The following is a 14,163-nucleotide window of genomic DNA, read 5'->3' on the forward strand; positions in this document are numbered from 1 at the left end:
ACAAACGTTTATGAAGCGCCCCTCTGTAGGAGGCTCTGCGCTGGGTTCCTGGAGGGGGGTGGGGGAAGGGTACTGTGCCGACCGGGTACTGGCCCTGAGCGCATTTACTGCTAAATTAATAAGCAGAGTGCGGTCAGGGAATGATTAGGACTAAGAAAGAAATACAACAGGGTAGTAAGATAGCAGGACTGGAGAAGAGAGGAATCTAGGGTAGAAGGAGCCACCTAAGACCCTCCGCCCCTCTCCGGGCCTCAGTCTCTCCTTCAGTCGAAGAGGGGCTTTCGACAGCGAGTGTCAACTTAGGCTGACGCTTGGGGACACCAAGTCCAAAGGCGGAGCTGAACCCGGGAGACCGAATCAGAGACTCCATCCCCGCTTCCTCTGCTCACTGGAGACCACTCCTTAGGAAAGAGAGCTGCGCTGAGTCTTCCAACAATCAAAACGTTGCTGCTTGCCGGGATTCCGCAAAGAAGGAAGGCGTGAGTTCGAGGAGCCGCCATTGGGGTCCAGCTTCTCAGCGGGAACTTATTCACACCGTGGACTCCAGGAGAGCGAATTACAAGGTCGCTTCGGTTCCTGAGCCACACGGTGTGCACAGAGATTATTTGTACGCTTTCTGATTTACCGCTGACAACCGCATGGAGAGCTGGTAGTCAGTGCCGCTGCTCTCATTTTATAGATGAACACTGTGGCTCCCAGAGGGGAAAATGTTGATCCTAGTGGAGGCCAAACCCTGATTTGGCGACACTAACTCTCACTTCTCTGAGCATAAGCAATGTTTTTAAAAGATTAAGTATCCACTATTGCCTATTACGGGTCAGGCCCTAGCCTGTGCGATACTCATCACAGCAATCCTGAAAGATTGTCTTTCTTCCTACTTTACATATGAGACCACCGAGGCTCAGAGAGTTAAAGGCACTTCATCTAAAAGATGGAGTAGGTTTTCCACCCAGGGCTGTCTACTCTGGAGCCAGAGTTGTTTCCTTCTCGGTAAGAAAGTAAAATAACCCAGGCTCAAAGGCCAAGAGAGTTTCAGGAACATGCAGCAGGGCAGAGGTCACCCCTTGATCCTCTCCCCGGATTCCTCCTTTAAGTTCTGAGGGCCCATATCACAGAGCATCCCCTCTGTACCCATGATAACCACGGAGGGAGGCAAGGCTTCTTCTAATTTAAACAGGAAGGAAACTGGCTGCTTCTGAATGGAAGCTGGAGCTTCAGATCATCACCTTGACCCTGCCCCCACACCCATAGTGTCTCTTCTTCGCTAAGGTGCCCAGAATCTAGGAAGGATAGGGCTGGAAAGGGTCCTTTCATTTTACAAAACAAAAACCTCATTTCTTCATTCCTTCATTCATTTCACAGATACCCATTGTCCGCCACTCTGGTCCAGACCCTGAGTTGGGCACTGGCTATAAAACAGTGAACAGGGGTGCCTGGGTGGCTCAGTGGGTTAAGCTGCTGCCTTTGGCTCAGGTCATGATCTCAGGGTCCTGGGATTGAGTTCCGCATCAGGCTCTCTGCTCGGCAGGAAGCCTGCTTCCCTCTCTCTCTCTCTCTCTGCCTGCCTCTCCGCCTACTTGTGATTTCTCTCTGTCAAATAAATAAATACAATCTTAAAAAAAAAATAAAATAAAACAGTGAACAAAACATACGATCTTAAGCACAGAGAGATAGACAGTAAACTCCTGGCCAGAGATCTGCACAGGAATCCAGGAGCCCAGGATTCAAGAGGAACCCATGACTTCAGCCATGCAGGGCTCTGCATGGCACGGCTCATTCCGGGTCAGACCCTAATTCCAGACAGCCAAGTGCCTAGAATCCTCTCCCTACTCCACAGAGTATTCTCAAAATCCCACCTTGAAAGGCCCAGTGCAGCTTTCCATACAAACAGCCCTGACACTGCCCCTTCCCAGCCCCCTTTCTCTTCCGGACTTTTAAAGAAACTCCCAGCTGGGCCCGGACAGTGAATGTTTCAAGTTGGTGGTATTTTGGAACGGAAAATCTGCTCCGAAGTATTTTCCAGTTGCTCTTCAAAATTATTCTTGTGAGGTTTTGCAGTCATCAAGAGAAGCTTACAGAAGTGATGTGACTTGCCCAAGGTCACACGGTTAGGAAATGGCCCACCAGGATGCAAAAGAGGCCTATGTGAACCCCAAACCGGTTGGAACCTACCCACCCTCCGCTCTTGAGAGGTCTATGCCTCCGCCTCGCAGAGGCGACTGCACAATTCCGGAGAAACCGCAGCTCCCGAGGCTTCCTGAGAGAGCCCAAGGAGAGAGGCAGCGGCGCCGAGCGGTCGCACTCAGTGGGTGGGAGAGGGTGGGGCGCGTTGTGAACTGAGCAGCAGCTCCCGCCCCGCAGGTAGAAGCTGGTCAAAATACCAGTGCGCTAAGGCAGCCCAGGCATCTGAAGCCGACCAGTCACAGAGGCGCGGGTCAACTCATAACCCAACCAGTCCAGTTATGGAGCAGATCTTAACTTTCAGGCGGTTCATCTCTCCCTCGCCATTAGGAAAAAAAAAAAAAAAAAAAAAAAGTCTTCCAAACTTCTGAGGCTATTAATTTAAAATATATATATATATATATATATATATATATATATATTTATATTTATATATATAACAGCAGGGCACTTTTCAGAAAGGAGACGGAGGCGGATATCGGGTATGTTTCCCGGGCCAGAAAAGCTGAAGGCTCTTACCTGCAGGAAACCTTGCAGCCCGCAAAGGCGCGTCTGTCTGGAGCGCTTCACTTCGGCGCGGGACGCTCACGGCCGCCTCCTCTGCAGCCCGGCTGGGCTCCGGCCCTGTGTTTTATACCACTATAGGCAATTAATATTGCATCAGCCGTATTTTAAATTTTCAAAACCCACAATATAATGTAATGGCATAAGGGCATTTATTATTAAAGGACACCCGATGGAGAAGGAGGTGGAGGCATCACTGGGTCTGTTGCGCTAGGCGGGGGAGAGGGGCTGAGGCCCAGGGGCTGGGGGTGATCCCCAGGTTTACTTGTGCAGCAAAGGAGGTGCACCGTGCGGAGGGGAGACCGACTCTGCTCCGAATTTCAGGCCGGAGGTGTTGACCCACTTCTCTTTGAAGACACAGAGGGAAAATGTGCTGACCACTCCTAGACTTGGAACATTAATTTTTAAGCCTTGAAGGTGTTTCTACGGCTCACAAATAAAAAGGTTTCTTACTCCTTTTGAAGGGAGTGAGAAAGAAGGGAACTGCCATCTCTTGAGCACCTACTGTGCTCAAGGCACCATGCTAGGATCTTTGCAGCAGACCTATCATTTAGATTCCCACAGAGAAGAGGAGAAAGACCTTGGGGTAAGTTCTTGTGTGACAGTTTTAAATAAGTTTCTAAAATGATCCCAAAGGGGCCCCAGCGGACTCTGTCCCAACAAAGAACACTTTCCTCCCTCTTTGCATCTATCCACTCACTTCCTATCCACACATTTGAATCTTTTGAAATGTTTCGTCTCAAACACGAAACACTACCAGATGCCTTAAATAAATAACTTCACTTAATCTTGACAATAAACTTGTGAGCTAAATATTCGCCTCTTCATCCTACAGACAAGCAATCGAGGCTTTTAGAAAAGGTAAGAAACTGGCTTCAGGGTTATTCAGCCAATGAATGGAAGTATTGGACGCTCCTGTTCCCATCAGTCTGGTGTCAAAGTTTGTAATGGGTCTGAATCAAAATGAGCAAACAGAGGCTGATAGATGGGCATGCAGGGAAGCGTGGGGTGCTGGGGAGTGCCTTGTAACTCTGAGGTCCGGAGAAGAGCTGCCAGATCTCCCTAAAGGAGGTCAGAGTGAGAAGGTGAGACTGCATGGAAGAAGGGAGAGATGGCCAGACACAGGCATACTGGAAGTGAGAACACAGCCTGTATGGGCTTTCGATTTTAAATCCTTTCCCAGACTAGTACTTCTTATCCTCTGAGAAAGAAAAGCACTGTGATTCGGGTTGAAAAATAAAGCATTTATTTTAGAAGTTCATTCAAGGGGTAAAGAGAGAAGAAAACTTAATATTTTATTTGTATCTATTTGGAGAACAAAACCAAAGGTCACACAGCAACACGCAAAATACATGAAGTAACGAAAGATAAAATGTGATGGGGCCAGAGGGACATGGGTGAGAAGGGTCCAGGCCAGCAGTCTGGCTCCTTTTTCCACCCAAATCCAAAGTGAACCTCCACCGGGAGACACCCAAATAAGGGGGATGGAAAGAAGCAGAGTTAAATAAATAATAGGAAATAACAATGCTAACAACAATAATAAAATCACAACGAGGTTAGACATGTTGGAAGGACTTGCATATGATTCAGAGAAGTTACAAACACTTTTGAAAAACCGCCTCTACACTGCGCTGGAAATCTGGCTGGAGAAGCGAGCTGAGGTCAGAGAGTCCTCAATCGGTCCAGAGCACTACCAATCCCCCTCGCTCTCCAGCAGGCAGTAAATTACCCACTCAAACACCATCAGATCAGGGAGGATGAGCCCGAACAGTTGACAGCTGTTGTTTGCACAAGGTATGCGATCATATCATTTTCAGTCACTGAATTGGGCGCATCTTTTCTGGAGCCCAACTTACCTCAGAGAGCAGCTGGGATCTCGAAACTCCATGAACACTTTCCCTGAACCTAGTCCATGCTACCTTAGAGAACTTAAGGATGAGATGGACAAAATTTAAGAGGGGAAAGGAGTATAAGGCTATCCTTTGGAAACATACATGTATTTTATATACTCTAAATAAATCTCCAGTACATGTTTGTGCCCCAGTTAGACTTTGTATTATTATTTATCACTGCCTGCGCATCCTTTCAGCTTTTGTCTAATCGCGCTTAGCAAAGTGGCGCCATCACCCCCAAAGTCGTGCTGTCAGGTCAATTCACCATCCCTGCATTTGGGCTCCCGCCCTGAGGTCGCGCAGCCCAGCGCGCGAAAGCTATTTCCAGCACCAGGGACAGAGCTAATCCCTCCAGGCCTGCCCTTCATAAATTTTTTTCTTAGCGCCATAATTTTCCGCTGGGAACAGAAAGGAAAGAAGAGAAAGAGAAGGCCGGGAGGCAACCAGGTGGGATAAAGGGGAAAGTCTGTGGCTTCAGGGGAGAGAGCCTGACCTGCCAGGAAACGTCTTGGGGTCCCCCGTAACCATCCCCCCCACCCCCACGCGGGGGGTGGTGTACACTCAGCTCTCCCAGCCCAGGACGCTGCGCCCCACAGCAGTCAGTGGACAGCCGAGTACTTCATTCGTTTCTGTTTCTGTCTCTGGTTGCAAAACCAGACCCTCACCACGTTCTTTTTAAGGTCCAGTTTCTCGGCGATGGCCGCGATCTTCTCAGATGAGGGCCGCGGCTGGATGGCGAAATAGGCCTCCAGCGAGCGCTTCTCCGGCGCCGCGATGGACGTGCGTTTGCGCTTCCGCTCGCTGCCGTTGAAGAGCTCTGGCTTGCTGTTTTTCTCTCGATAGGCGGCCTCGGCTTCCTCCAGCCAGGCCTGGAGCACGGGCTTGAGCGCGATCATGTTGTTGTGTGAGAGAGTGAGAGACTCGAACCTGCAAATGGTGCTCTGGCTGAGCGAGCCTACGCCGGGGATCTTGAGGTTGGCTAGAGCCGCGCCCACGTCCGCCTGGGTCACCCCCAGCTTGATGCGCCGCTGCTTGAAGCGCTCGGCGAAGGCCTCGAGCTCTCGGGGGTCCGACTCCACGTCGCTGAGGCATGCGGGCATGGCGCTGTGAGGCGCCACGGCATGTGGGTGACTCATGCCCATGGCCTGGTGCAGGTGGCCCATGGCGCCCAGGTGGTGCGGGTGGATCTGCGCCGGCATCACCGAATGCTCTGGGGCTCCCAAACCGCTCACGCTCAGCGTGGGAGAGATGTGCTCTAGCAGGTCGCCCTCGAGGCCCTGGTGCACGGCGTGATGCGGGTGCGAGGTGAGCGCGGCCGGGTGGGATATGGGCACGGTGGACGAAGTGGACGTGCAGGGCACGCTGCTCATGGTATGGTAGGTGGCGTCGGGCTTGAACGGATGGTTCTTGCCGTGGGAGACGATATCCACCGCCGCCAGAGCTTCGGCGCGTGCCAGCAGGCTCTCATCAAAGCTTCCAAATATATTACCCTGCAGCTGCAAGCGAGAAGGCGCACAGCACGGTCAGTGGGGAATACTGTCAACTCAGGATTAAAACACATTTTCAAGCAACCGAGATGCCTCTCCTCAAAGCCCAGGTCATAAAAATTAATACGGAGACAGAGGCTCTGCTGGAACAGACGTGTGGATCAGAGAGACATGAATGAGAGAGGGAGCGCGCCGGGAGAGAGCGCAGGGGAGACAAGGAGAGAGGTTCAGACAGCGGCGATTGTTCTGGGCGACATGAAAAAAACATGAAGCTAGTGCCTGTCAAAAATGTGCCTTAGAGCGGTAATTATGCTCCACTACGTACCTGCGGGGCTGGGAGACAGACTCGGCGCATGGCCTCGGAACCGGAGTGCAGGCTGGAGAATTTGGGTTCTTGAAGCACCGGGTGCATGCCGAAAGGCTGCTTGGCGTTCATGGCCATCATCTTCGCGCGCCTGGCAGGGAGGCAGCGAGGGACATGGATCAGGCTCTTCTCGCTCGCTCGCCGCGCTCCAAGTGAGCGCCGCTCAGCGCCCGCGCTCCCCTCGCCCTCTCGCTCGCTGCCTCCCCTCTCCCCCACCTGCTTCTTCACTCATCTTACAAGCAGCCTGCCAGGAAGGGACCGGGCGCGCGCAGGCGTGCTCACGCGCCCTGGACTCGCAGGGGCGGCCGGGGAGGCGAGGCCAGGCAGCAGCTCTAGGCGCGCCTCTGTGCGCCCGCCACGGCCGCCCCCGCCAACAGCATTTATACCCCGGCCCAGCCTGGCCTCTCCAGGCCCGCCCCGCCCCGCCTGGCTCCAGCGCGGCCGACCTTCCGGATTCTTTCTTCTTCTTGGAGGACTTGTTTCCCCCAAAGTCTCAAACCTCTCTGTCCTGTCCCAACTCAGACTGCCCCATCGAAGGGCAGCCCCGGGCTGAGCGCGGCCAGGAAGCTGACCTTACTACACACACACACACACACACACACACACACACACACACACCCTGTCGGCCAGGCTGCCGCCAAACTGCCCATTTCCAGGGCGCTCCTGGCCCCACGCCCAAGCGGTCCACGAGAGTCCGGCCCCGCCGCTCAGCGAAGAGGCGCCTCCAAGCACCCAGACGGGCTCCAGGGAGGGTGAGGGGCTGCCAGAATGAGCCCCAGGTGACCTCAATCGCCCAGCGGGGTGGAGATGGGGGAAGTAACTGCCCGCCCGGTCCTGGAGGCCTGAGGCTTCCTCCCAGGATCGCAGTTTTTGCCTTCGCTAGAGAAAGATAACTTGCCCCCCACACACACCCTTTCCCCAACCCGTCAGTCAAAGGAAGCTTCCTGAGTACTGTTTAGTAACAGCTCGGGGCTGCGCATCCGCCTTAGATGTCAGTCAGTACACTTCTGCTGGGCTGCCAACGCTTGGGAGCCCCATTCCCCCAAAACAATAGCTACCATTTTTGAGCTCCTATTACGTGCTAGGTTGTTCAGAGACTTAGCTCGTGGTATTCTCACACCCTACGGAGTTCGTACTAACTCTGTTTTAAGGTTGAGGAGAACGAGGGTCAGAGGAGTTAAGTGATTCGCCCAAGATCACAGAGCTGGTTGGGAGCAGAGCCATTCACTCACTCTTCGGTTATCCATTCCACGAAGTTTTACTGATGGCCTACTGTGTGTGAGGCGCCATGTCTGACTCCCAGCTTCTTCACGATTCTGCACTTTGTCTTCCTCACGAAGTTTCAGGGAACGGAGTGCCCCCGGGGTTAGTGCCCCGCCCCCGCCTCCCCTCTGCTTTGATCCCCTCTCCTTCCCTCTCCTTTCCCCGCGATAGTAAACATCCTGAATAATGGATGGAGAGTCTTGGTACCCGGGCAGCGCCGCCCTCGGGGGGTTCGGAGCGGAGCCCTGCGCGCCCAGCTGAGCCCACCTCGCCTCTGACGCCCACCCGCCTCTGCTCAGGAGTGGCTTTGGGGTTTCGGAGTTCTCACCAGCCTGCGGGCTAGGCCTGAGCGCCCGCGTGTGAGGGCCGGGTTTCCCAGACGTGAACGTAGTGGTTGGGCGAGGAGGGGCCAGCCCTTGGCCTAAGAGGAAATCCTGCCTAGGTCTGAGCTCCCTACACGCGCGGGCCCTGCCAATCCGTCTTCTCCGCATCGCAGCCAACCCCCTTGCTTGGTTCCCATCCATCTTATGTCCTCTAACCGGGGCTGAGGACTCAGCAGGGGTGCCAAAGGCCAAGGGCTGCCCTCTAAACCGAACCTCGGTTCCCTGGACTGTAAAATGGCATCTATGCTACTGTTTGCCTTCCGGGTTCTGGTGAAGGTGTTGTGAACTAGAGGAGAAAGGAAGCACTGAGCACTCAGCAAACCTCACAACCTGAGGCGTTGGGGAGTAGGTTTTGCCCTCAGATTCAGCATGCATCTCTGCCTCTTGCAGAAAAGGCCACCAGCCACTTCAACTTATTGTACTGTAGTCTCCATATGTGTTCAACGGAGAAATCATTTCTTCTCTCCTGACTGCTGCGAGCAATGCACTGAGATAAGCATTCAGCACAGTGTTTGGTGCACTGAAATCCAGAAATAAATCTTCATTCCCCTCTTTCTCTTTGACCTTATAGATAAAGCATTTGGAAGCCAGATTGGCCTGAGTAATCTCCCTGGAGAATGGTTAGTCTGGAGGAGCAAATTTGTCCTCTGTTGTCCTTCTTGTATTCAACACCTGCTTTGTTCCAGATTCCGTGCAGAGGACTGGGACACAGATGTGAATCAGACTCCACCCCTGCCCTCACGGAGTCACCAGTCTGAAATGTACTGCAGGAAATGGACAGCAATCTCGCTCTGTGGTGGAGACAATGATGTAGATTCAAGAAACAGAGCAAGGCTGGTGGGATTCTTGAAACACAGAATGCACACCAGAACTATGGGCCTTAGAAGGGCTTAGAGATCATTTTAAATATTGGGCCTTACGTGACAATAGCTGGGCCTCAGTTTACTCACAAGAAGAGGGCTGGACTGGATGGTAAGTACTTCCAGGTCCAGCCAAATACTACCATTCTGGATAATTTAAAGGAAACACATTTGGAGGGACCTGGCTGGCTCAGTTGGTTAAGCTGTCGACTCTTGGTTTGGGCTCAGGTCCTGATCTCGGGGGTCCTGGGATGGAGCCCTGCCCAATGGAATCTGTGCTCAGTAGGGAGTCCTCTTGCGGATTCTCTCTCCCCCTGCCACTGTGCCTCCATCGCCTCCTGTTCTCTCTCTCTCTAAAATAAATAAATCTTTTTTTTTTAATGAAACGCATGTTGATTAAGTCAAGAGCTTCTTTCCAAGGACTCATAACTTCCCAGAAGCTGAATGTGGCATTATTTGATCATTTCACCAGGATTTAGGATCACTCATTCTTGTTTTCTTCCCAGTGCAGGAAGGCAAAAAGGAGAAAGGAAGGTGGCGATGGTGGATCCTCCAGGAAGAAAAATTTGTAACTTGCCTGACCCTGTGGTACCCTAAGACCTACACTCACTTCATCATATTCTAGTTGTCTATGAAGTTGAAACCTCAGAAACAGAAGGACAAGCACATCCGCATCCAACCTTCTGGGGCTTTGTCCCCTCAGGAGCCTGGGAGACTTGCCACTGTCGAGGTCAGGCAGGGGTCAGAGCCAGAGCAAGACTAACTGGCCCCCTCTCTCTCCCCCTCTGGCTTCCAGTGCTGACCTTCAGCTCACCAGCCCCTGTTCTGGCATCCCCAGGCTTTAGAATCACAAATCAAAACCCACTCTTGCATCAGGTAACCTGTGTTCCCTGGGTTTTTCTCATCCTTCCCTTCAAGAAGGTCTACTGACAGACAGCTCTATACAACCAGCAGTAAGGCGACACCCATCCTTAGGGACCGGACTTTCTGAGAAGGCCCTGGAGAGAGAGGAGATGAGGTAAACACCACATAGGAAAGAATGAGAAGGGGAACAACGAACACTCTCTACTTTGTAAACCAGTTCTGTCCAAAGCAAGTCCAGGAAAGCAAACTAGTTGGGTGTGTAAAGGGGAAGACTGGGACACAGGTAAACTGGAGAGCAAATGCCCCATCCTTCCCCCCAACCCCAGTATTACATTACAATTAAAATTCACATGCACATGCCCCCAACACAACCCCACATAACAAAATCTGCCTGAGGGTCCAAGTAGGGACCACACGAACTTTATAAAAGTGACACTAAAGGGGCACTCTCTTCATCCTGCATCATTTCAGAATACCTACTGACAGCTGGGTCTTGCGATAGTTTCTGCAGGCATAGAGCACCCTGCTTTAAGAGCTCTGCGTCTGGTGGGAACCAAAAATTGCCTCATGTAACTCTAAAATGGAAAGGCAAAGCACTGTGTCCCCCTGAAGGACTAGCCCTGGGGGGATGCTAGGGCAGAGGCATTTTCCTGTGGACCAGTGCTTTTCAACTTCAGCAGGAACAGGAATCATCTGCAGCCCTTACTATCCAGCATCCTAGGACCACACAGAAAGATTCTAACCACAAAGGCTGAAGGTACTTCCTCATAAGCATTCATGATTGCATGCAGGTGACCTGGGACCCTCAGCTTGAAAACCTTGCTCTGGAAACTTGTTACCTGACATTATTTATTTTTTTTTTACTCTCTGACCTAATTATGTAAGATTTGCTAAGACTCAAAGAGATAGTTTCTCTTCTTGGACTCTTTTGCATCTTCCTCTGTTATCTGTTCAAGAACATGATGTTTTATTGTCTCAACTCCTTGAAGGACTCTGGGACTTCTTTAAGGAATGGGTCTTATCTGTCCCTGTGTCTCCAGTGCCTATTTCGACAGGCCAGGCACCATATAGGAGCTTAATATAATAATTTGCATGGAATGAATGAACGCATGAATAATATCCTTCCCAAGATTCCGGCAGTAAGATGATGGTGACAGCAAGAAAAAACAGTTATGGACAGACAGGCTCTGGCCTATATGCTTTAGACAAGAATTACAGCTGGATCTCCACATCAGGACTTCGAGATTGGTATTATTTCTCCATTTTCCAGATGAGAAAACTGAGGCACAAAGAGACTGAATTCTCCAAGGCATTGGAGACATTTAAGCCTGGTAGGGTAGGCATTAGAACCCAGGTTTCTCTAACTTCTTTTTTTGTTTTTTAAGATTTTATTTATTTATTTATTTGACAGAGAGATCACAAGTAGATGGAGAGGCAGGCAGAGAGAGAGAAAGGGAAGCAGGCTCCCTGCTGAGCAGAGAGCCCCATGCGGGACTCGATCCCAGGACATTGAGACCATGACCCGTTAAGGCAGAGGCTTAACCCACTGAGCCACCCAGGTGTCCCCCAGGTTTCTCTAACTTCTGAGCCCGCGTTTTAACTAATGTCCTGGGCTGGTACCAGTTTCCCCACCCTCCAAGCACAGAGGCTGAGCCTGGGATGGTTAGTCGGGTTTACTTCTCTCCCAGAAGGGAGGCGGCCTCTACCCCGAGGCACAGAGGCTGGCCCAGCTCCAGGCACGCTTCCTGCAGAGGCCACCTGCAGAAGCAGCAGCTCCCTGGTCCCACCTCCATCCCTGGCGGAGCTCCACCTCGGGTTTGGGGGTGGGGAAGGAGGAAGAACGGGAGGGATGGGAGATGGCCCGATAGGACCGCCCGAACTCAAGATGCCATCGCGGGGAGGCAGCTGGCGGGGCTGCCGGGCCAGGTGTTCGCAGCCGCCCGCCTCGCCTTCCTCTCCCTTTCTCTCTTCTCCTTTCACAAACTTCTCACATGTACCCGCCGCCGCCTGCGCAGCTGCTGCCGGCCTCGCATTGTCTGCACGGGCTCCGTAGATCCGAGACGCCCAGAGGGACTGGGGAGCCCGAGGCCGAGCACCCTTGAGGGGTCCGCGCGCGCCAGCCCTCCCCTTGCCCGGCGTACCCGCCCACCGAGCTCTGGCCCTCTCACGGGAGGGCTCCAGGCAGGTCTCTGACTCCTTAGGGCCTCACTTTTCCCCGCACCTGAAAATTGAGGGGACCAAGCCAGGGATCTCCCTAGAGCCCTTCGCCATCATGCATTCTTTCACTGAACACAATTATTGAGCATCTACTGTGTGGCAGCCACGATGTGAGCAGGTAGGAAATTCAGCTACAAACAAGACAGCCCCCCACTCCCTCCCATTATCCCCTACCCCTGTAGAGCCGACAGAGGATTCCAGGTCTACTTCCAGTAGCTGTGTAGGAACAGGGTTGCCTTGGTCCAAAACGGATGAGTGAGGCCCCAAATTTTCTGGGTTTAGTCTATGATGATTTCAAGGAGACCCAGTCAGTAGTTTGGATCTAACACACCAGTGCCCAGAACACACTTCCTAATAAGTTCTCACAGTTAGCCCTTGGCTTTTTCCCCAGCTCTAGACTTGAGAATATCGCTGTCCTTGGCAGCGCGGCCAGCTCTGTGCGTGTCCTCAAAAATCTGGATACCGTAATCACATGGTCCTATTCCTAGCCCATGAAGACTGGTTTTGCCTTTCTCTTCTCCAGTTCATAGCCCTCTTTGAGCTCAAAGTCATAAAGTCAACCCCCCGGTCACCAAGCTGGTTGTCACCTCTTCCTGGACCAAAGGATTAGGCTGCTTCTCTTATCCAGTCAGGTTGGTTGTGAAGAGGCCGCAAGGGAAAAGGTCTGGATGGTCTACATATTCAAACATGGATATGTAGCTAACCTGCTGTGAGACCCTGGACATGTCACTCATGGGCTGCGGGCCTCTGGTTACTCAGGACTGCAAGAGGCTTGGTGAGACAGGATTGGCCTTTTCAGTGTGAAGATGTCAAAGTTCTATGTGTGGCTCTTGGAAAGGTGGCTCAGGTCAAATCCATCACCATAAATGGAAGCCAAGCTCTAACGGTTCTGCAGGGTGTTCTGCAAACCAACCAGGAAGTTCTGCTGTTTCATGTATCCATCAGGTGCTTGCCAAGCACTTCCTCTGTGCTGGGCACATGCTAGGGCTGGGGGTACAATGATAAACAAGGGCTACATGATCCCCCCCTTTAAAAGCTTACAGTCTGGCTGTTGTCTTATTCATTCCTCACAGTAACTCCCCAGAAGTGAATTATTATTCCACCTTTTCTTTACGGATGAGGGAACTGAGTCTCAGAGAGGTTAAAGGAACTTGTCTTCCAATGCACAGCTCATTATTTCCTGAGATCTTTACTCTGTCGTCCTGGCCGTGTGCATTATGTGAGTCAATCCTAACAGCCACACTAGCTATGGTGTAGGTACTGTTACTACGTCTGTTTCACAGAGAGACCTGCCAAGGGCTCAGAGAAGTTGTGTTCCTTGAAGCCCCCCCCCCCCGGGGGGGGGTGGAGATAAACGTCAGGATTAGGATCTGAACTCAGGTCTGCTGCCCTAAACTGTAAACTTTCTGACCCACCCCAGGCAGCCTTCAGGAAAGGGGCTGAAACTTCCTGCAACTTGTTCACTTCCCCTTCAGTCCCCTGGATAAAACAAAGAGAAGCAGAGCCATTAACCAGTGTCTGTAAGTTAAAAAGCAGGAGGACAGGAAAGTGAGGAGGAGGGGTGGGGGGATGAAGAGGAGGGTGCAGAAGGAGGAAAGAGAATGGGAAGGAGAAAGAAACATAGCAAAGAAAAAGAAAAAGGGAAAACAAGCAAAGGCTTTGCTCCCATCAGGGGGGAAATCGGCGTCTTGTCGCCTAGCTCCATGCCCTGATTTATGATAAAAAATTTAGAGGAAATCATTTATATTTTAAAGGATCTAAATAGCTGCATGAAAGTTTTATCTAAAGTGCTACTGTATTTATAGGCAGTTCTTCCATGCTGGAGGTAATTAATAGATGTATAAATCGCAGGGCTCCGAGCTCCCCTGCCCGGCAAGGCTGGATGGCGGCGCGCGCGCGGGCCTTGGCACTTGGGGGACGTGGGCCTCGGAAGGGGGAGGCAGCCGTAGAGAGAGACCCGCGCCATCCTCGCCTCCCACCCAGCCCCGCCCTTGGGAAAGGCTTTGCTGGGACCCCAGAGCTAATTCACCCAGGAGTAGGGGATGCAGTTTGAAAGTGGAAGTTGAGCTGCAGTTCCCAGCTGCCCAA

General features: G+C 52.0%; 1 protein-coding gene across 1 annotated transcript; it reads right to left on the bottom strand.

Moving 5' to 3' along the window:
• Window positions 1-5,236: 5,236 nt before the first annotated feature.
• POU4F3 (POU class 4 homeobox 3) lies at window positions 5,237-6,625 on the bottom strand. The gene is made up of 2 exons (XM_004744697.2): window positions 6,450-6,625; window positions 5,237-6,133 (listed from the first exon to the last, which is right to left on the bottom strand). The coding sequence occupies exons 1-2, from the start codon at window positions 6,567-6,569 to the stop codon at window positions 5,237-5,239; spliced, it is 1,017 nt and encodes a 338-aa protein (XP_004744754.1). The 5' UTR covers window positions 6,570-6,625.
• Window positions 6,626-14,163: the final 7,538 nt, after the last annotated feature.

The sequence above is a fragment of the Mustela putorius genome, unplaced genomic scaffold (assembly GCF_011764305.1).
Source record: "Mustela putorius furo isolate JIRA1106 unplaced genomic scaffold, ASM1176430v1.1 tig00000145_pilon_pilon_pilon, whole genome shotgun sequence".
Lineage (NCBI taxonomy): Eukaryota > Metazoa > Chordata > Mammalia > Carnivora > Mustelidae > Mustela > Mustela putorius.